The 23,380-nt window shown below is 44.7% G+C and overlaps 2 protein-coding genes across 5 annotated transcripts in view; one reads left to right on the top strand and one right to left on the bottom strand.

Annotated features, from left to right (window-relative positions):
* ARHGEF3 (Rho guanine nucleotide exchange factor 3) overlaps window positions 1-23,380 on the top strand; it is a 294,208-nt gene that overhangs the window by 8,177 nt on the left and 262,651 nt on the right. The window contains exon 1 of one of the 4 annotated variants that reach the window (XM_032458235.1): window positions 4,404-4,437. The exons of 1 other annotated variant lie outside the window; for it this stretch is intronic. Coding sequence is in view for 1 of the 3 variants with exons in the window: in XM_032458234.1 (XP_032314125.1) it covers window positions 22,463-22,513 (51 nt within the window). In the remaining 2 variants the exon portion in view is untranslated. Of the gene's footprint in view, window positions 1-4,403; window positions 4,438-22,286; window positions 22,514-23,380 lie in introns of those variants that run through there. 2 more of the 4 variants (XM_032458234.1, XM_006184835.3) reach the window with 2 other exon arrangements.
* Window positions 7,785-9,403, bottom strand: SPATA12 (spermatogenesis associated 12). The gene is given in 4 exon segments (XM_032459427.1): window positions 7,785-8,975; window positions 9,308-9,353; window positions 9,356-9,379; window positions 9,382-9,403. Coding segments are annotated over 4 exon segments (234 nt in total). The 3' UTR covers window positions 7,785-8,833.

Consider the following 23,380-nt stretch of genomic DNA (forward strand, 5'->3'; position numbering starts at 1 on the left):
CCCCAGTAGAGACACAGAAAGATGTTTTTCTGGACTTGCTGCTTCAAGGACCCTGTACCAGGTGGATGACCACACCCCTCTCTGGATGTGAACAAAAGCAGGGATTGTTTCTCTAACTGACTGTCAATTCACTGTCAGGGAGATTTTTCCAAGTTTTAGAAGCTGGAGAGGGGCAAGAGACAATAATGGTCCTCCAAGATGAGACTGCTCTTCCTGGTCTTTCCTGCTCTTGCTGGTCAGAAACATTCCAGGGAGTGGGCAGGTGTCAGCTTCCAAACAAACCGTAGATGTTTGCCACCAGGATGAGCAAGAGGAGGCCAGAGAGAACTCACAGCAAAGAAAGGCCAGAGCATGCCTGTGACAGAATGCAAATACAAGCATGTCCTGCCTTTGGTTTGTGTACCTGAAGTTAGATGTACTTGAAGATCCTGCACACATGTGTATAATTCTGCTTTATTACTGGTGAGACTTTTTTTTTTTTTTAACCATTATGATTAAAGGGGAGCTTTGGTCTCAAGTATCCTAAACTTAGGTCTCAGTCTGCCACTTGCTTTGTGACCCCAAGCAGGTGGCTTGACTTGATTACAACTTAGCTTCCCCATCTGCAAAATGAGTAATAGTACCTAGTTGGGCTGATATGGGGCTTGAATGTGAGGCCAAGTAGAGATCTGGAAACAGCCTGGCACACGGTAATCCTCCCTGCCTGTAGGGATGTGGTCACCTGGGGCAGATTAACGGCTGTATAGTTACAAAGTGTGACCCCCCCCCCCAACATCTCTCAGCCCCAGTCTCTGTACCAGATGTAGATGACCTATGTGGAGTTCCTGTCTGCTGGAGAGTTCAGTTCTGCACGGCAGTTGGCAATGACTCTCGGGGAATGGCTACTTCATCACCGTCACTCCCTGCTTGAAACTTCCAGTGGCTCTGGGGGTGAACCCCAAAGTTCTTACCTGGCCCCTTGCCAACCTCTTTTCTCTGTGTGTCCCTTTCTTTATAGCCATACAAGACTTTGAGATTCCTCACTTGTGTGGTCCTGCCCTGAGTCCTTTGCCTCAGGCTGTTTCTTCTTCCTTTCTAGGTCTCCAGCTCTCCTTTGCAGTCAAACCTTCCTTGACCACTGTCCACCCTAGTCTAGGGCCTGACACGTGCCTTCAGGAAGAGCTCATGTGACTATGTGCCAGACCCTCTTGCTCACTATTACGGCTGCTCCTTGAGAGTTGTCTGTGTCCTTTCTAGTAATTCCACTTCTAGCATCTTCTTTTAAGGAGACAAACAGAAGTGTGTGTCAAAGTTAATTGAGGAAAGATTTTCCTCACCAAACATTATCCCTGATACTGAGAAATGAGGAACCCAAGTACCAGCTGGGACTGATGATAAGAAGAGGCACATTCACACAAGTGGCTCTTAGCTAGGTAGAGGAATATTTCATGACAAAGGAAAAAGCTCACAATATGTTAAATGAAAAATAAAGGACACAAATTAACAGTAGTTATTGCTGGGTGGTGTGATTGTGGGTGGGTTTTATCTAATTCTTTATACTTCTCTCAGGGTTGCTATACGAGTGGTGTTATACCATCAGAGAGTTTTTAATGTATGATCGCACACAACAAATGTTAAAGGTACCCAATGGGCATTCAGTGGCCCATGTTGGTGGTCTCAGTGTCTCTCCCTTGCCCTTGGGTGTGCCTTCTCATGAGATTCCTTTCCTTGATTGTGCTACGTGGCACCTCGTCCCAGCCCTTAGTCATTGCTTTCCTGTCTGGCATCAGTTAGAGCTCATCACTTGTCCTTCCATTTGGGGACCTCCTGCAGACACTTCAGCTTTCCCAATTGGTGACTTAGTAAAGTGACTGCCCTGGTCCTATTCCATCCTGTCTTACAGAGTTAGGGGAGATGGTGGTGAATTCAAGAATGGGCCCTCAAGAACTGACTGTTTCAAAGGGGAAAGGTGGCTGATCAATGTCTTCTGGGCTCTCCAGTTTCCAAACGCCATGGATAGTAATCCACATTTCCTGTTCCCTCCACACTCCCCACCAAAGGACTCCCTTTGGGTGTATCATCTCTTCCTCCAACAGTCTTCTAACTTGAGTTCAGGAACCAAGTTCTTCCCACCCTCCCCCTAGCAGGACCAAGTGTGAATGGGTGGGAGGGGATAGGGCACTGCATATAAATCCTTGTGGGATTAAATTGGTTTCTTTCTAGTCTCTGTATTCTTGCAGATCTGTTCTGATTTCTGGAAACACTGAATTATAAAACAGAAGAAGTCAAGGAGTTTGCCCCTAGTAATAATAAAAATGCACGATGTCTTTGCTGTGTCCAACAGACTTTCACCACTGTATCCATTCCTCACTCAGTAGCCATTGTGATCCCATTACCTCTGCCTGAACCTTTTCATAGGCAAGGTTGAGTGTCTCACCCTGGCCATCAAGGCCCCTCCAGCCTCGTTCTCCCCCCACCTACCCCTTTCCATGGACTTCCAGAAGTGTGCCGTGTGCTCTCCCACCTCTGGGCTTCCACATCTCCAGTTCTGTCCAACCCTCAGTCCTCCCACTTCTCACAGGAAGCCTCCCTATGCTCGAATTTGGGCCAGCACTTCCTCTGTGTGTTTCATCACATCCTGCTCCCTAAACTGCACAGTGATGGGTCTGACTATTCCCATATCAGCTGTGAGCTTTGTGGGGTCAGGGACTATGTTATCTTGGTGACAGAGTCACTGCTGTTCCCCAGAGCCTGGCATAGTATGTCACATGTAGCAGACACTCAAATCGTTAAGTGGAAGCTAATGGAAACTTTATCTCTGACAAGGCTGCCTGGGTAGAACACTAAGTATCAGCTTGTAAGAGGGAAGGGCCTGCTGAGCTCTGGGTTGATGAGGGAGTGGAAGCCTTTTATTATTACTTAATAAACATGGCTGGTTGTAGTAAGGGATCTTCCACAGTATGGAGGAAGGAGAATAACAAAAGAGGTTTGGGAGAAAAGGTTGAAGACTAGAGGGCTGGATATAGATTTTGTCCTTGGAAATGAAGTACTGGGGAGGGTGTGTGATCCTTGAACAGGACACGGATGGGTCATGAGGCACTGGGTTTGGAGTCAAGGTGTAGTGGAATGAAAGTTGCAGCTGTTGGAATGAGAGTTGGTTTGCTCAAGATGCTCAGTTTCTGGCCCCAAATGTGGGCTAGGAAGAGGCCACCCAGCACTACAAGGTTCAGTGCCTGCAAGGAGAGACAGGGGTTGCAATGAAGAAAGTCTGAGCTGTACCAGAGAAAGTTCTGAACTCCTTGTGCTGGTCCCAGGGGCCTGGGTGGGGAGATCTACATCCCAATGGCTGCTGCCAGGACAGGTCCCTCCCAGAAGCCTTCAGCATCCCCCCTCCTCCTGTGAGGTGGAATGAGGGCATGGTGGTTAGAGCTCACCCCATGGAGAGAGTGAGGGGGTCCACTCAGAGTCTGGTCCATCCACTTACTGGAGGGTATACCTGCCAAGACCTTAGCCCTTGGGCTGATGCTCTCCTCTGACCTGGGGGCTGCTTCACCTTTCTAAGCTTCAGTTTCTTCATCTGAGAAGTGGACCCACACAACCCCTATACCTCACAAGGCTGTTGTGAATGTTAAAGCAGCTGATGAATTTTTGATTTCTATCATCACGGTTTATGCTTTCCTAAGAGTGTAGGGCATTTTTTACTCCTGACTTTATGGGGTCTTGAGGACAGTAGGCATTTGTTGAATGAATGAACGAATGAATGAATGAATACAGAAAATACTTTTAGAATTTAGATTCCCTTGTCTTATTTCCTCACGGAAGACCTAGGCCACTGCTGGCTGCTGCTCTTTCAAGCTTAGCGTTCACTCACAAACTGGCGTTTCCCGAGAACCTGTTGGGCGCGCGGGTATTCGTCCTCATTCTCAGCCCCTCAGTGGAGGAGGTGAGGCTTGGGCAGGAAGCAACAAACCCAAGGTCAGCCTGGTGGCGAGGCTGGGGCTCCACACGCAGGCTGCGGTCCTTGTCCTCCAGGGCAACTCCTGCGACCCCGGGATGGGCGTCGCCACAGTCCCCAGAGCCGCCCCCGGGGGAGCAGGAGCCGGGGTCAGGCTGCACACCTTTTCCGGATCGCATAAATTCTCTTCGAACTAGGTGTCGGGGGGAACCCGATCTCCCTACCTTCCTCCTCACACACTAGCCCTCCCGGGGACCCCTGCCGTGCATAGAGAGGGGAGTACAAAGCGGCAGCCAGGCTTGCTTGCGTCCGCGAGTTTTCCGCCACCACACTTGGGCGGCCGCAGGGGTCCCTGGCCCGCCTCCCGCCCACGTGGCCAGTCCGGCCTCTCTGCCCGCAGCCCCGCCCCGCCCCGGGGAGCCGCCCCCGCAGCCGCCGCTGCCACCATCGTAGCCGCTGTGCGCTCCGCAGCGCCGCCGGCCGAGACCGCCCTGGGCGCCGAGGTGAGTGTGGGCGGCTGGCTTGGAGCCCCGCTGCTCCGCTAGACCCCCTGGAGCAGGATAATTTCCCTGGCTGGTTCCTCTTCTTCCTTCACCCACCATCCTGGAGCTGGAACCCGCTAGGGTCCCCCTCGCCCCATCCCAGTACCCGCAGCGGGCTCTGTAGGCTCTCTCGCCCGGGGCACTCGGAGCGCTCCGGGGCGCACTAGGCGCCCGGGCGCGGCGCAGGTAGGCGATGCCACCACCAGCTCTGGAAACAGACCGTGACTTCGGTCCTCCGGTAACCCTTGGTTGAAAGTTCCCGCAGCCACTTCCGGGGAGGGAGGTGTTACCTGTTCTGGGGCGCAGCCCCTTTCTCTCTGGGGTCTTCCCATAGGTCAGCGTCTGGCAGTGCTGGCTGGGGGCTCACAGGACCGCCGATTCACTTTGCGGCGGGGGATTTGAGCGCACGCGGCGGTGCCGGCGGTTCCGAGCCCACCCAGGCCCCAGTGCTGGCGGCTGCATCTTTTAAACTGCGCGGCCAGAGGATCCTGAGATAGAGGCGGGGGTGAGGGGGTGGGGGGCAGGGGAAAGGCGGACACCAGAGGTTAAAGTGAACCTCGGTGCCTCGGAGTTTGAGACAGGTGAGCTGAGCGTTTTCTGAGTGTGGAAGTTTCTACCGAGTCGGGTAGAAATGGGTTCCTTTGGGTTTTGCCACGAGGAAGAGCGGCTCTTGCACTATCAGCGGCCTCATCGTGGGCTTGAACATTGCCGAAACAGAGCTGCTTGTTCCTAGAGGGCTCTTGCTCCATTTAATGCCGAATCCAGGCTTTCTTCCAGCACTGGGCGAGGATGTGAGAACTGCCAAACAGTAGTTGTCTTGGACGAACTAGCAGAAACTTATTTTTAAGTATTTCAGGCACTATCCAGGTATTACCGCTTTTCTGTCCTTGGGTGTGGAAGAGGAGAGTTTCGCTTTGTCTGTGTCTCAGCTGTGTAGTCTTGGGCAGGTTACTTCGCCTGTCTGTGCCTCAGTTTCCTCATCTATAAAATGAAGATGATAATAGTACAAAATTTAAAAGGTTGTGTAAGATTAAAGTTCTTAATATAGTGCCTCCACCTCGGGTAGCTGTTCTTGTTATTATTGTGGCTCACATCTAACAGGGCATCTGCGACCCTAGCTCCCCAGTCGGGTAGGTGGGCAGGCTCTTGGCACTTCTCCTCCTGCCAAGGACCTGCCTTGTTCACACAGTAGCGTGGTGTCCCCTTCAGTCTTGAAATACTTGGGCTTTGCAGTAACACTTCCTATGGTTAACCAGCCTTGTGCAAAATGTCTTTCAGAACACGAGATTAGTGATGACCTTTGTCAAGGACACTCCTGCAGAGTGGGATCTTGGACCTTCTCTGGAGGCTCTGGGCTGTGACTGGACGTTTCTCTGGCTGGGGTGGAGTGGATAAAGTTTCACCTGAATTCTTACAGGCCTTGGGCCCCCTGACAAGCTGACATCCTCTGTCTCTGTGAATGTGGGAGTCTATTTAGGGGCTGATGACCTGATCCTGTCTCTCCCATTTCATTCATTCACCTCCAGCGACTTGTCCTTTCCATCAGTGGGGTGTCCCTGGGCTGCACTAGTTTAATTTTTACTTCTGGTGGTAGTAACCACAGATGGGTGTTCTGAACCTGGGGCTCCAGGAACCTCCTGAGATACACATGAGATGCTGGAGCACACGTGTATGTTTTTCCAGAGGGTTCTCTTTTTTTATCTTACTCTGCAAAAGGCCTGCATCCCACAAAAGTGGGCCCTGAACAGCTGGTGGGAAGATGCGAGTTCTTGCTCCCTATACAGGGCAGGCCCATTTTTTTTTTTTTTTTTTTTATGGAGTCAACATGTCAGCATTACCTCTGCCTCTGGAGGTGGAGATGCACACACGTTCCTTTGTGCCCTTGCTCAGAGCAGACCTTCCAGTGGAAAATTCAGGTCTGCCTTGACTTGAGAAAATCTGATAAAGAAGTCCATTGGGAAAGTAGAAGGCAGGTGGTGGGGGTAGGGACTGTTGGCCTGTGGTGGGGCCTTTAGGATGGGGTGCAGTTCATGAAAATTTGAACTCAAGGTATCAGGAGACTTCTCAGGGCCTTTGCACATGTTCCTCCCTCTGGTGCACACACTCTTCCAGCACTTCTCATGTCTGACAACTTCTTGCCCTTTAGCTCAGATGTCTCCTCTGTAGAAAATTTCCCCTGAGCAGTTTGTCTAAAACAGCCCCTCTTCCTTCAGTTTCTATCACATCCCCCCATTATCTTTTACTCATGGAGCTTACCTGAAATGGTTTTACTCATGCATCTATTTATGGGTTTATTATCTTCATCCACCCAGGAGAATGTAGACTCCAATAGGGTAGATGTGTTGCCCTGGTCACTGCTGAACTCTGGTCCCTGGCACATGGTAGGTGCTCAATAAATGTCCCTGAGTGACAGAATGAATGAGTGTCCACTGAGGGAAGTGAGGTGAGGCTGGAGAGGTTTAAGAGTAGTGAGATACAAAGAAACAGGCCATTAATCAGGAGCTCTGGGTTAAAGTGACCTTTGAGGTCACATTGTTCAACCTGCAATTTAAACTACCTCCACAGCATCTCTTCCTAGTTATTGCTTAACTGAGCTTGAATCCTCCAGTGACAGGGGACTCACTGCCTCCTGAGAGAGCCCATTCTGTTGGAGGAAAGATGTGGGTGCAGAAAACTGCTTATAGCCCCTGCACCCACTCTGATTAGGATGAGATATGGCTTCCGGGCTTCTGCATGCTACCACTCCAGTTTTCCTGGTCTGTTTTGCATCTTGATCTCCCTTCATCCATCACCATCCATCCCAGTGAGCTGCCTCTGCTTCTGCCATCACCAAGGTTCCTGAGCCCTGGCCAGAACTCAGTGTGCTACTGAGTCATATGTCATCAGAGGGGATCTGAGGCAAAGAGGCATCAAAGAAAACTACAATAGCTTACAAACCTATCAGGCCAAGCTCTGCATTGTCCAGGCTCCTGTAACTCATTGGGCAGCAGGGGTGGGGCTCTGTTTCTTTTACTCTTTTGTTCTTTCCCTGGATTTTTCCTAATCGTTCCTTAATCAGTTTATTAATTGTGGCCCTATATATACTTAAAAAATTAATCTTTGGACTCATTATCTTAATGGTTTGTATACCTATTGTCTGATTCATATCACCTCACATATACAGGTTGAAACTTGAGTGAAAACGAAATGTTTTTATATATGATTCTAGTTTATTGAGTCAGTTCCAGTGTCTGAGATCACCAGTGTGGTGAGTGGAGTGGGGTCTCCTGGAGAGGTTTGGAGGTAAGCTTTGCTTTTTTTATGTGCCTTAGCCTCTTGGCTCAGCTCGTGTACTTCATTTATTCAAGAATGACTTACGGAAGGACTCTGGCACTGGCCACACAGCAGTCAAGAAAACCAACAGCATTCCTCCCTTTAGGAGATCAAATCCCAGTGGTGGAGATGGACAGCAGACAACTAGACCTGTAATATGGTGTCAGGGAGTGTGATCAGTGTGATGAGAAGATGAAGCTGGGTAAGGGCATCAGAGTGACTGGGATGGAGGCAGGGTTGGTTTAGGTTAGGGCAAGTTTTTCTGAGGAAGCAGCAACCGAGCAGAAACCCAGTTGAAAGAGGGAGCAGCCATGTGGGTATCTTGGGGAAGACCATTCTATGCATATGGAACCCAAGGTTGCAGTCAGGCTCTTGGTGTGACCAGTCAGCTCTGGGGCCCTGAACATGGTCTATCTCCCTGGGGAAGGGAGAGAGGAAATGAGGCAGTGTGAGCAGAACTTTTCCCACCTTCTCTCCAAATCCTAGCAGGTGGCTGGAGTAAAGTCTCAACGTTGTGTGCTCTCCTGGTTGACCAGAAGGCTCCCACCTTCCTTTCCTGAGCGTGGGACCTGGAGTGATGATGTTCCTGAAACTGCTGCCTGGGCAATGAGCATGAGCCTCGGGGACACTGCTGGAACTATAATTCTAGACAGTAGGGCTTGCCTCACCCCACCTGCCCTGACCATGCACTCCTTCCTCTTTTGTGTCATTTGGTTACATCCACCTCATCACCTAGAGGGAAAAAAGTTACTCAGCAGGGCTTTGATGGGAAAAAGTGAAGATATGAAAATGTATAGGATTGTGGACCAAGAGATGAATGCTTTCCATTCTCTCCACTGATTGACTGATCGACTAATCAATTGATGTTATTTAGCATAGCATAAAGGAGGTGTGACAGGAAGTCTCCTTGGAAAAAGTGACATCTAAGAAGATACAGAGAGGGATGGCTATAACCTCCCTGCCTCGGAGCATGGAATGGGACAGAAGGAAGAGAGAACAGCATGTGCAAAGGTCCAGAAAGTTACTGACTCTCAGTTCTCATTGGTTATAGCAGTGTGTGTTTCTGTGTGTGTGTGCATGCATTGAAGTGTACTGTGGAAAAGGAGCTGACATAGCAGCCCTCAATAAATGCCAGTTGATTTGAATGGCTGTGCCGTGTGCTACTGAGCTCTGCAGCAACATCTTCATGTTATCTCTGCAACTGTCTTGTGGCCCAGGCCCTCTTAGTGAACCCACTTTCCAGACTGGGAAATTGAGTGATGAATAACTTGCCAACTTCTTAGGCATCTCCTCAGTTGTACTGGGAGAGATGGAAGTGAGGAGGATCTTCGTTGAAGATTTATTCAGTGATGTAAAGAGAGACGGTGTTTTCAGTATCTTGGACAGGCCTCCCTTTGGTGCATATCACCGTGGGATGTCAGCTCTGGGAGGCAGAGGCTGCTTCTAGCCAAATGCTCAGTCCCTGGCTCTGTGAGATTTTGTTGGGATGGTAGGTGGATGCCCTGGGGTCCCTGGTGACCATGGAACAACAAGGCTGGAGAAAGTCATTGCCTTTATTTCCCAGGATCTCCTGACTTTTCCAAGGTGGATTACAAGTTGGGGCAGAGCTATACATGGGGCCCTGGTCAAAACCAGAATGCTCCATAAAGAGAAGCTGGGGCCTGTGGCCAGAGCTGAACAGAGGAGGCAGCTTGGTGTCTTGCCTGGTTCAGCTAGCTAAAGACCAAGCTAGTTAGTTATTTAACAGTCAGACTTGGCTCCATGTCCCAACACCCCACCTCCACTTCCAGCCAGCATATGGTAATTTTATGGATCTGGATTTGCTGTTCCTGCTGATAGAAACCCAAGCCCTGGATTCATCTCCAATTCTGAGCTTAGTGATATTTTCCTGGAGGCTGGAGCAGTGCACTGACTGGCCTTGAGGCAAATTGAGGTGTCTGGAGGTTGTAGAGATGGCAGTCGGGGTCCTGTATTCCAGTTTCCATCCCAGCATTACCAGTGGAGTGACCTTGGACAAGGTGCCTAACCTCTGCAAGCCAGTTTGCTCATCTGTAAATGGGGACAGTGCTTGCCTGTACCCTCACAGGTTTGCTCTGAGGATTACATGAGAAGGTATTTGCAGCGTGCTTACCCTCATCACAGCCTGTATGCAGAAGGGGCTGGCTAGGGTCATCTTGTGACTTAGGACTGACCCAGGTCACTCCATCACTGCTTTGTGCTCCTATAGGAAATGTGTGCTCTGACCCACTGGACGTTCTTTATTCAGATCTGGTGACTTCATTGGTGCAGGTGCTATTCTTTATGGAGATGATCTTATTAGGAGCCAAATCTGGATAATGGAGCTGGGAGTCAGTTTATGGTGAGACAGAGGCCAGGTATGAACTGCTACTGAGACTTTCTGCCCAACCACAGCTGCCCCAGCCTCTCCCCGTGTCCTCCCCCAGCAGTCTCCCCAGCCCGCAGCCTACAGTGTTCACCCGCATGTCCCCAGTCCCTGAGGGACACATGACACACTTGAAACTTGGCTGCTTCAACTCACTGTGCTGATTCGTCTTTACCAACCTCCCATCCCAGGTCACCCGCTGGACCCTGTAATGGAGCTGAACCTGACAGTCTCCCAAATACCACAGGGGCTTTTCCACTTTTGCGTCTTTGCTTCTGCTGTTCCCACCACTTGGGATGCTTTTTCCACTTTCACAAGTTTCCTCACTGACCAACTCTAATGGCCTCTTCCCTCTTTCCTTCCGTTTTGGCTAGAAAAAGAAATGCTCTTTTGTAGAAGAAACATCGATTATTTCTTAATATACAGAAATGCAAACAAATCAGACATTGTAGAGTAAAAAATGAAATTCCACCTCTCTCATCCCAGGCTTGCATCTGGAAAGAACAGTTATAATCAGCTGGCTGTATGTTTCTCTTACATGTTTACATATAGGTGTGTGTACCTGTGTCTCTTTAAAAACCAACATAATTGTTCATTTTGTTTGTATTCTTCTCCAGCTTTTTTTCTTCTTTTAACCACATGTCTAAGAGCACTTTCTCTGTCCATATGCATCTCTCCTCTTTTTACCTGCCCTGGCTCTCCCCTTCCCCAGGGAAGAGGGTACAAATTTGTATGGAAATATGTTTTCAGTTCTCTTGGGTATATACCCAGCAGTGGAATGTCAGGTCATGTAACTCTATATTTAACATTTTGAGGAACTGCCAAATGTTTTCATAGTGGCTGTACCATTCTGCAATCCCACCAGCAGTGTATGAGGGTTACAATTATTCCATATCCTCACCAACATTTGTCACTGTCCATCTTTTTGATTATTGCCATTCTAGCGTATGTGAAGTGGTATCTCATTGTGGTTTTGCTTTTCATTTCCCTAATGGTTAGTGGCGTTGAATATGGTTTTTTTTTTTTTACTTTATTTTTTTTAACGCTGTTTTGGGTTTACAGTAAGATTGATGGGAATTTTCTCCCTCAATCAGAGATTTCTCCCATACTCCCTGCTCCCACACGTGCATGGCCCTTAACATAATCAACATCACTCACCAGGATGGTACATTTATCACCAAGGATGAACCTGCATTGACACATCATAATCATCTAAAGTCTGTAGTTTACTGAACGGTTCACAGTTGGTGTTTTTCTTCCAGTGGGTTTGGATAAATGTATTTCACTGCCCTAAAAATCATCTGTGCTACACTTTCTCATATATCTCCCACCCTCCATGGTAACCACTGATCTTTTTTTTGTCTCCATAGTTTTATCTTTTCCAGAATGGCATATAGTTGGAATCATACAGTGTGTAGCCTTCTCATTTTGTCTTCTTCTGGTAATATGCATTTGAGGGTCTTCCATGTCTTTTCATGGCTTGATAGCACATTTATTTTTAGCACTAAATGATATTCCGTTGTCTGATATATCAGTTTATTTTTATTATATTTTATTAAAAAATTTTTTGGAGGGACAGGGAGTAATTAGGTTTCTTTATGTATTTTTTAACTAGATTTTTGCTTGATTTTATTTTTTAGTGGAGGTACTGGGGATTGAACCCAGGACCTTATGCATGCTAAGCACACACTCTACCGCTGAACTGTACCCTTTCCCCACAGTTTATTTCTTCATTCACCTACTGAAGGGCATCTTGGTTGCTTCCAAGTTTTGAAAATTATAAATAAACTGCTGCTATAAACATCCATGGGCAGGGTTTCATGTGGACATAAGCTTTCACCTCTTTGAGGTAAACACCAGGGAATGTGATTGCTAGATCATATGGTAAGAGTATGTTTAATTTTGTAAGAAACCACCAGACCGTCTTCCAAAGTGGCTGTACCATGTTACATTCCCATCAGCAATGTATGAGATTGTCTGTTGCTCCACATGCTTGTTAGCATTTGGTGGTGTCAGTATTTTGGACTTTGGCCGTCATAAAAGGTATGTAGTGGTAGCCTCATTGTTGTTCTAATTTGTGTTTCCCTGGTGACATATGATGATGTGGAGCATCTTTTCATGTGCTTACTTGCCATCTGCATATCTTCTTTGGTGAGACATCTGTTAAGGTCTTTGGGCCATTTTTGATTCAGGTTGTTTCTTTCTTGCTGTTGAGTTTTAAGAATTTTTTGTATATATTGGGTAACAATCCTTTATCACATGTGTCTTTTACTTTCTCCCACTCCATGACTTGTCTTCTAATTCTCTTGGTATTATCTATTGCACAGCAGAAGTGTTTAATTAAAAAAATTGTTTTAAATTGAAGTGTAGTCAGTTTACAATGTTGTATTAATTTCTGGTATAGAGCATAGTGATTCAGTTATACATATATATTCCTTTTCCTATTCTTTTTCATTATAGATTATTGCAAGATATTGAATATAGTTCCCTGTGCTATACAGTAGAACCTGGTTGTTTATCTATTTTATATATAGTAGCTAGTATCTGCAAATCCCAAACTCCCAGTTTATCCCTTCACCATCCCTTTCCGCATTGGTAACCATAAGTTGTTTTCTATGTCTGTGAATCTGTTACTATTTTGTAAATAAGTTCATTTTTGTTATTTTTTTTACATTCCACATATAAGCGATATCATATGGTATTTTCCTTTCTCTTTCTGGCTTACTTCACTCAGGATGACAATCTCCAGGTCTGTCCATATTGCTGCATTATTTCATTGGTTTTTATGGCTGAGTAGTATTCCATCGTATATACATATATAGCTTCTTTATCCAGTCACCTGTCAATGGACATTTAGATTGCTTCCATGTCTTGGCTATTGTAAATAGTGCTGCTATGAACATTGGGGTGCATCTATCTTTTTGAATTAGAGTTTCCTCTGGAAATATGCCCAGGAATGGGATTGCTGGATCATATGCTAAGTCTATTTTTAGTTTTTTGAGGAATCTCAATACTGTTTTCCATAATAGCTGAACCAGAAGTTTTTAATTTTATTAAGTACAGGTTATCAATTATGTCTTTCATGGACTGTGTTTTTGGTGTTGAATCTAAAAAGGCATCACCATCACAAGGTATTCTAGGTTATCTGCTATGCTATATTCTGGGAGCTTTAGTAATTGCACTTTACATTTAGGTCTATGATACATTTTGAGTTAAATTTTGTGAAGGGTGAAAGGTCTGTGTCTAGATTCTTTTTTTTTTTCTTTTTTTTTTGTATGTGGATATTCAGTTGTTTCAGCACCAGCACCATTTGTTGAAAAGATTGTCTTTGCCCCATTGTGTTACCTTTGTTCCTTTGACAAAGATCAGCTGACTGTATTTATGGTAGTCTATTTCTGGGCTCTCCATTCTGTTCCATTGATCTATTTGCCTTTTTTTTTTGACCAATATTGCTCTGTTTTGATTACTGTAGCTTTATAGTGTCAGGTAGCCTCCGTCCTCCAGCTTTGTTCTTCAACATTGTGTTGATTGAATATCTTTCCGTGTGCTCCCAGCCATTTCTTTGGAGAAATGTCTATTCAGACCTTTTGCCTATTTAAAAAACTGGGTTGTCTTTTTACTATTGAGTTGTAAGTTTCTTTATATATCTTAGATTCAGTCCCTTATCAGATACATGATTTTTAAAATATTTTCTCTCATTCTGTGGATTGTCTTTTCTCTTTCTTGATGGTTTCCTTTGAAGCACAAGGTTTTAATTTTGATGAAGTTCAGTTTATCTATTTTTCTTGGGTTGCTTTTGCTTTTGGTGTTATATCTAAGAAAACTTTGTCTAGTCCAAGGTCATGAAGATTTATGCCTGAGTTTTCTTCTAAGGGTTTTATAGCTTTAGCTCTTAAAATTAGGTCTTTGATCCATTTGGGGTTAATTTTTGTGTGTGATATGAGGTAGCAGTACAGCTTCATTCTCTTCATTCTGGGGATATCCTGTGGACCCCGGCATGATTTGTTGAAAAGACTGTTCTTCCCATTGAATTGTCTTGATGTCCTTGTTGAAAATCAATTGGCCATAACTGTGTTTACTTCTGCATTCTCAGTTCTACCCTATTGACCTACATGTCTATCCTTGTGCTAGTATCCCTGTCTATACTGTCTTGATGACTGTAGCTTTGTATTAAGCTTTGAAATCTAGAAATATGAATCTTCCAACTTTGCCATTTTCTATGATTGTTTTGGCTATTTTGGGTCCCCATATGAATTTTAGGATCAACTTGTCAGTTGCTGCAAAAAAAGGCGGCTAAGAATTTGACAGGTGTTGTATTGAGCCTGTAGGTCAGCAGGGAGTTTTCCCATCTCAATGAGATTTAAGTCCAGTCCTGAAACACTTTTACTGGGTGCATCACTCACTCACCTCCCCCAGTCACTGAGTGTTCTGAGGAGACACTTAGAGGCCCATCCTTCAAGCTGCACACACAAAAATCCATGGACATCAGCATTTCTTTTCCTTGTTGAAGAAAGTGACACAATATAGTGTAGTGTTTAATCTAAGGCTGAAGGCCTTGGATAAAACATTTAATTCCTGAACTTGTAGCCTGGGAGTACATCTGGCACTGACTGAGCATATGGCAGACCTGGGTTCCCTTTACTCTGAGGGAATGTTGGAGATCCCGAAAGATCCTCCCATATTCCCCTGCCTCCGTGCCTTGAGAAGTGTGGTGAGAACTAGGGGCCTCCACAGCTCTGGAGGTACCAGGGAGTGGTGGACGGAATTGGAGTGAGGCTGCATTTTTAACTTGTTTTATCTGTTGGGCAGAGGTAGGATTTCATTTAAGGGGAGGGTTTTGCTGCTAAAGCAATTTTTGTCCCCACTCTGCCTTCCATCATAGTTTGAAGAATCGAGTAAAAATAAGAAAGGAATACTATCACATAATAAAAGATTAGTTTACACCCCTACATGCACTTATGTGTTCCAGATGTAATGCTTTGGCACAAGTGCAGGATTGTATTCTCATGAAAGAGGAAATAAAAAAAGAGAAGCACCTACATGTGTATCAGTAGGAACCTGGCTTTCCAGATTTAAGGAACAGCCCAGGAACTGCATTGGAAGCTGCAGATCCACTCACCCCTCAGCTAACTCTCAGCTGTGGCGAGGAGCTCCATTTTAAACAAGAGTGTGAATGTGTGTGTGTGTGTGGGTGGTGGTGGTGGAGTTGTTTATTACTATTGTTTCAAAAAAGGAATGAAAAAAGCACTAATTTGGGCTGAGTTTTTAGTTTGTTTCTGGAGGAAAAACTTATATGCAATAGAAATTATTTTGAGATCTTCAAAACATATGCTCCTTTGGTTTAACAGATTTCCTTTACCTAAGCTGTTAGAACAGTTCGTAGGGATTTCATTTCATTCTTCAGTGAGGGGTGTGTGCACATGCATATGCGCCTGGAAAGTTTGGGGAAAAACACAATGACATAACCCAACCCCAAAACAAGGAAGCATGTTACAGAGCTGAGGCCTCAGTCTCAGAAGGTGCAGCTTAGCTGACCTTGTGTAACCTCTCTCTCTGACACGTCTCCCAGGGGGTGGGGGAACTGTTTCTCTCCAGCATGGCTTTAATTTTACAAAGGCCCTGTGCAGTCTTGCAGACTCAAGTGGTTTTCTTAACAGATCACTCATATTTCATGTGTTCTGGGCTGGGCAGGGCCTCACTAATCCTTGGCCAGCATTGTGAGTCAGAAAATATTTAAATGACTGCCTGAGTCCTTTGAGGAGAGAGACTTGGCAAGTTAATTTAGGGAGGTGGAGTGACTCTTGAATCACACTGCAGGGAATGAGTGGTAGAATTGATACCAATGTTAGCAGCTCCATTTTATTATGCTAATAAAGAAAGTTATATTGTCTGTTAGAATGAGATAATAATGATGATGCTACCAAATTTTGTTGAGCGCTTACTATACGGTAGAGTCTAGCTTTTCACATTTGTTCTTGACTGTGACCCATTGTAAGAAATAAATCTAGACTGTAACCTGCTCTGTGTGAGTGTGTGTGCGTGCGCATGTACGCATGTATCTGAAACAAGTTTGGTGAATCAACACTTACCCTATGTATGTCTGGCATCCTCTGATAATTCTTTTCTACATTAATGAACTTATGCTTTTTTAAAAAATGATGGTTGTGAGACCCACTAAATTTATTTCACTAGTGGGTCAAAACCTACTGTTTGAAAAACACTGTACTAGACAATTTACTATGGGTTTTACATGTACTATCTCATTTAATTCTCACAGCAACCTCATGGAGGGAAACTGAGGCACAGGGAGGTAACTTGCCCAGTGTCATACTACCAGGTGAGTAGTGGAGCTGGGCTTGAACCCAGAAAGACTGAGTACTGTTAAAAGTGTAAAGGAGTAGGGTGTAACTTAATATGCTAAAGAGTTGTTATACATTGAAAAAAGTATCCACAGAATGGATACAAAATTATTACCACTTGTATGACCTATAGTTGTGTTTAAAAATTAGTGTAACCACTGTTGGTGGGAATGCAGTTTGGTGTAGCCATTGTGGAAAACAATATGGAAATTCCTCTAAAGACTGAAAACGGACTTAACATATGATCCAGCAATCCCACTCCTGGGCATATATCCAGAGGGAACCTTAATTCAAAAAGATACATAGCAGCACTATTTACAATAGCCAAGACATGGAAACAACCTAAATGTCCATCAACAGATGACTGTAGAAAGAAGATGTGGTATATTTATACAATGGAATATTACTCAACCATAAAAATAATAAAATAATGACACTTGCAGCGACATGGACCACCCTGGAGAATGTCATTCTAAGTGAAGTAAGCCAGAAAGAAAGAAAAATACCATATGATATCACTCATATGTGGAATCTAAAAAAAAAAAAAGACAAATGAACTTATTTATAAAACAGAAACAGACAGACATAAAAAACAATCTTATGGTTACCAGCGGGTAAGGGGGTGGGAAGGAATAAATTGGGAGTTTGAGATTTGCAGATACTGATGGGTATACATAAAATAGATAAAGAAGTTTATACTGTATAGCGCAGGAATTATATTCGATATCTTGTAGTAGTTTACAGTGAAAAAAATATGAAATGTGCTGTACACTAGAAATTGATGCAGCATAGTAGACTGACTATACTTCAATAAAAATCAGTGTATCCACTATGATAGCTTTGATCAAAATATAGAAAGATGTTATTCTTCCTAAGTTTGCTGTATTTTGTGGGTTTTTTGTTTTTGTTTCTTTTAAATCATCTGATGACTTGAAGTTTTATGCAAGTACAGGTCATAAGAGATGATTTCTGATGGGAAGTCAGTTGTTTTGGGGGTGTATCACGGTTCTCTGGGGAAACAAAATCAACAGAGTATATAATATATTATACAAACATATACAATATATAACAATGTTTAATGTATCCAATGTATAGTGATGTATGACGCATAGTATGTATTATATAACATTATACAAGATGTAATATCTGTCTCTCTATCTATCTATCTATCTATCTATCTATCTATCTATCTATCTATCTCACGTATACAGAGAGAGAATGAGAGCAAGAGAGAGAGGAGAGAGAAAGAGAGAGATTTATTTTAAGGAACTGGTGATTCCTCTATGTGATTGTGGAGGCTTGGTGAGTTCAAAATCTGCAGAGCAGGCTGGCAAGCTGGAGACTGAAGGAAGTGTTGCAGTTTGATTCCAAGGGCCATCTGCTGGTAGAATTCCTTCTTGCTAGTGGCTGTTAGGCTTTGTTCTGGTAAGGCCTTTGACTGGATGAGACCCACCCATACTGTGTAGACCAATCTGTTTTACTCAGAGTCTATTGATTTAAATGTTAATTTCACCTAAAAAAAAAAAAAAATCCTGTACCTTCACAGAAACACCTAGAATGATGTTTGACCAAAATCTGAGCATTAGGGTCTAGCCAAGTTGACACTTAAAAGATAAGTATTACAGGGGATAAAATACTGTTTGAAGTTGTTGAGAAGAAAGGAAAGAGGCAGTGGGAATCAGGAGTGGGATACTGTTACAAACAGGAGAACGTTTTAGAAAGAACCCTCTCTCCCATGGTTGACTGCAAAATAAGGCCATCCTTGGCATCCTTGGCAATTACAGAGGAGCAGCATGGGTTGGCAGATGGGTTGGGGATGGGGGTGGCTCAGATTTTCTTGCCTTGAGTTGAATGGATTTTTCTTACATTTCACTTTTAGATCAGAAACCTGAGAGTTCATAGCCCTAAGTAAACAGGGCCATTTATTTGCAACTAGTGGATGCTTGTTCAGTGGATTTATCCAAGGGCTGTGTGTGCTAATGCAGCATCTGTGTCTCAGCCTAAACTTGGAAGATTTTGCCCCCCATTCCTGAGCCACAAGCTACCACATAACTGTGGTGTCCCGTGGGTCACTCGCCACAGGAACTGTTGGTATTTGGGGCTGTCTGGGTGGGAGCTTAGGCTGTATGTGAGAACATAGTAGCTGGATAACATTAAATTTATTATAGTTTCAATTTCATCTTTTTTTGTTAAGCTTTTATTTTGAAAGTTTAAACATTCAAGAACACTGTCCACTGAATCTGTCCCATAAGCACACAGACATGCCTCTATTTTTCCAAACTTAAGGGAAAAAACCTATCCACCTTCTCCCTCCATTTACACCCCCGACTTCTTTTCAGTTTATAGCAGAACTTCTTGAAAGGATGGTCTAGACTTGCTGACTCTAATTTGTGCCTCTCATGCTCTCTCATTCTTTTAAAAAAAATTGTGATAAACTACACATAGGATAAAATTTACCATCCCAACCATTTTTAAGTGTCCGGTTCTGTAGTGTTAAGTATATTCACATTGTTGTGCAACAATCTCCTTTTTTCACCTTGCAGAACTGAAACTCTATGTACATTGAATGATAGTTCTCCATTTCTCCCTCTCCCCAGCCCCTGTTAACCACCATTCTACTTTCTGTCTCTATGAATGAACTACTCTAGATGTCATGTATAAGTGGAATCAATACAAGTAAGACAGTATTTGTCTGTTTTTTGGTGACTGGCTTATTTCCTTTAGTATAATGTCTTAAATGTTCTTTCACATTGTCAGAATTTCCTTCCTTTTTAAAGGCTGAATAATATTCCATTGTATTTATAGACCACATTTTGTTTATCCATTCGTCTGTTGAGGATCTTTGGGTTGCTACCACTTTTGGCTCTTGTGAATAATGCTGCCATCCATTCTCTTTTGAACCCATTACTCCAAGCAAGGCTGGGTTCCCCTCATGAACATCTCTTGACAGATCTTCTGTGACTGTCATGTTTCTTATCCCAATGGCCCATTCTCTGGCCCAATCCTGCCTGGCTACCAGAAGTGTTTGACATAGTGGATAATTTTTTCTTCCTTGAAGTTCACTCTTTACCTGGCTTCCAGGACGCTGGTCCTCTTTCCACATCTCAGTTTACAGCAACTCCATCCTTCTGATTGCTCAAACCTAAAAACTGGGGTGCCATCTTTGACTCTTGTAGCTCTCATCCTCACACTTATAAGAAAATCCCACTGTGTGTGCTATCAAAATATACCTAGAATGTGGTCATTGCTTACCACCCTTGTCCAAGGCGCCTCTCCCCCTCACCTGAAAGACTGCAGGAATCTCCCCCAGTTTCTCTCCTTCCCTCCTTCCGACTTGTTCTCAGTTCAAAGCCAGAGGGATCCTTCTGAAGGGATGGGTAGATTCCCACCTATTTTGCTCAAAACCCTCCAAGGGCTCTCATCTTATAGCAAAAGCTGAAGTCCTTACAGTGGCCTACAAGACCCCCGGGATCTGGCTGCATTTCCTCTCCACCTTCTCCCTTAGGTTGCTCCTCTTCTCCTGACCCCGCTCCAGCCACATCAGCCTCAATAATCTCCCCTACTTGGATGCCTCAGGGTCTTTGTACTCACTATTCCCCCTGCCTGAAATGCCTTTCTTCTGACTTTGGCATAACTTGGTCCCTCACTTCCTGCAGCCTTTACTCAGATATCACCTTCCCTGACCATCATATCTAAACTGTCAGCGCTACCCTCAACACTCCTCTCTGCCGTCCTTGAGCTACTTTTTCTCTTTACTCCTGTTGTAATGCAATAGAGGGTGTAGTTTGCTTATTCACCTTATTTGTTTTCTGCCTCCCCTACTAGAATGTAAATTCCACAAGGGCTGGGTTTTTCTTTTGTTTTGTTCCCTGCCATATCCTTAGCACTTCGCCTGGCACCTAGTAGACACTAAGTAAATATTTGTTGAACCAATAAATGAAAGTTTGGAAAATAGAGATTAAAAGCCATTTATAATTCCTCCTTTATGATATAATTCTTGCCTATGTTTTTTTCTTACCTGCAAATTGTTACATGTAAGTAAGTGTGTGTGTGTGTGTGTGTGTGTGTGTGTGTGTGTGTGTGTGTGTATCTGGTCTTTTCCCACCAGGCATTCTTCCCTAAGACTCTTTTTTTTTTTTTAAGTTGCTGCATATCTTCATGATTCCTTGTTAAACAGCTACATAATGTTTCACTGAGTGGATGCAGCAATTTTACTCAGCCTTGTTTTGTTTAGTGTTACTCTTGTTGCTCTTGTAAATTACACCACAGTGGGTGTTTGCTTGGATTTGCCCTGCCTCCCTCCCTCCCCTCTGGAAGGAGTCCCAGTTCTCCTGAGCCTGAGGTGGGGCTTTGGCCTAGGCTGGGTCCATCACCGTTCCACCCCTCTCCCCCAGCTGTGGTGATCAGCCCAGGGCTGCATGTAGGCCCAGCCAGGACAGGCCGTGGGCTTCCCTTGGATCACCCTGACTCAGAAGTGGCAGAGAAGATGCTCAGAAGCACCTGAGTCCAGAGCAGTAGGGATGGGGCCCTGGGGGAGTGTCGGGTGGCAACAGTGTGAGGAGAGGGTTGGGCACGTCGTCTTTGGAGCCAGTCACTGCACCAAACTGTTCCAATATCCTTCCAACAGATTCCCCTTTTTCATCCATCTTAATGAAGTGGGCTCTCTCACTGCAAGGAGTGAGTCTAGATTAATCCCACTCAGTGGAACATCCTCTCCTTTCCCATTTTTAAGAAAGTTATTCCTTAGTCCAGAGTAAGGAAAGGTATCAGAGATCTGGGTAAGGCAGATTTTCTGTTCAGGGCAGAAAATGCATGTTGGCAAAACAGCTTGATTTTTTGTCACACCTGGAGAACATGTGAAAGCATCTGCCTGGATTCAGATGCTGGCACTGCCATCTGATTGGCGTAACCCCAGTTTCTTTGTCTGTAAATGGGGATGAGAATAAGAATGCCCCACCAGAGGGAATTGTTTTGAGGACTAAATGAGACAATACACAAAAAGTCTTTAGAATGATATGTAACCCAGAGTGAAGAGAATGCTCACTGAGCATTAGCTGTGGCAGCTGCTGTGTTATGATGTCCAACTCTTAAAAGTGTATCAGAGGAGTTAAACACAGAAGTACCATATGATCTAGCAGTTCCACTCCTGTGTATATGCCTGAAAGAATTGAAAGCAGGGACTCAAACAGATGCTTGCACACCCATATTTATAGCAGTGTTACTCACAGTAACCAGAAAGTGGGAACCACTCAAGAGTCCATTGGCAGATGAGTGGACAGACAAAATATGGTGTATACATACAATGGAATATTACTCAGCCATAGAAAGGAAGGACATTCTGACACACGCCACAACATGGATGAACCTTCAAAACATTATGCTAAGTGAAATAAGCCAGACACAAAAGGACAAATATTGTGTGATTCCATTTATACGCAGTACCTAGAATAGGCAAATTCATATAGACAGAAAGTAGGGTAGAGGTTACCCAGGGCCAGGGGAAGGGCAGGGTGGGGAGTTTTTGTTTAATGAGTATAGAGCTTCTGTTTGGGGTGATGAAAAAGTTTTGGAAATGATAGTGGTGATAGTTGTACAACATTGTCAATGTACTTTAGTGCCACTGAATTGTACACTTAAAATGGTTAAAATAGTAAATTTCATGTTGTGCATATTTTACTACAATAAAAAAATTGTAAGAGGAGTTTGAGGGAGTGAATCCTATAGCGGATCTCCTGGACTTTTTCGTTCCAGGTTGAAGTTAAATCAAAATGGAGTGAAACACAGTGAGAAAACAGGCACAGAACCGAAAAAGAAGTGGCGGCGGCGGCGATGGTGTAAACTACCCGGCAGCTCAGAGGGTCCCTGTAAGGTCTGATACTCGCAGCTGGGATCTGGCGTGGCATGAGCAGATCACCAGGCTGGAGGGTGAAAGATGATGGACAAGGAGAGTGTTCAAAAGAGCGTTCTTAGTGACTGTGGGCAGGTCAGTCCAGTCCCAGGTTCAGTTGGGCCCAGCCCAGGACTGGGGCCCGTGTGAGTCACAGCTCACCCCGCGGGGAACAAAGGGATGTGGCTGGGCTGTGACTCAGAGGCCGCTGCTGCTGGGAGCTTGCTCCAGCTGCGTGCCCCCTCCGGTTCTCTGAGTCGGCTTCCCTGCTGGGGGTGGAGGCAGGTGCACCCACTTCTGTGCAGGCCATTGGAAAAGCTCCCCAGCAGAGCCTAAAAGTCGTCCAGAGTTCTTCAGCAGCTTCTTTTTGGAAACACAGTAACAGCAGCTACACTGACTGAACACTTGTGTGCCAGTCCTGGGCTCAGGGCTCCATACACTACATCTTCTTTAAGTCTTGGTCTCACCCTGTCGGCTAGTCTTATCAGTCCCACTTTACAGAAGAGAAAATGGGCCTATGGGGGTGAAGCAATTTGCCTCAGGCCACACAGGCAGCGAATGGCAGAGATTCAGGAGCCTGGACATGTAACCATGCCGACACGTAAACACACGTACACACTCATGGAAGATTAGACTCCAAAATGTGACTTATCTCTAGGTCTTAGGTTTAAAGACAGCTTTAGCATTTTTTCCTTTGTGTTTATGAAGGAAGTTGGAAAATATAGTTAATAAGTATATTTTACAACAAAAAAATCATTCAATATGATTACATTTTAGCATTTCAAGTTATTCTTATTGGTACCTTTGGGACTTGGAAGAATGGATGACATTAAACAAATCCACTGAATACCAAGTGCTACTCACTGTACGAGATACTGGGAATACCACATTCATGATGACAGTTCTGTCCAATGTTTGTAAAACTGTAGTGGCTTTTCAAAAGGACCAGGCTCATGTAGAACA

Source organism: Camelus ferus, chromosome 17 (genome assembly GCF_009834535.1).
Source record: "Camelus ferus isolate YT-003-E chromosome 17, BCGSAC_Cfer_1.0, whole genome shotgun sequence".
Classification (NCBI taxonomy): domain Eukaryota; kingdom Metazoa; phylum Chordata; class Mammalia; order Artiodactyla; family Camelidae; genus Camelus; species Camelus ferus.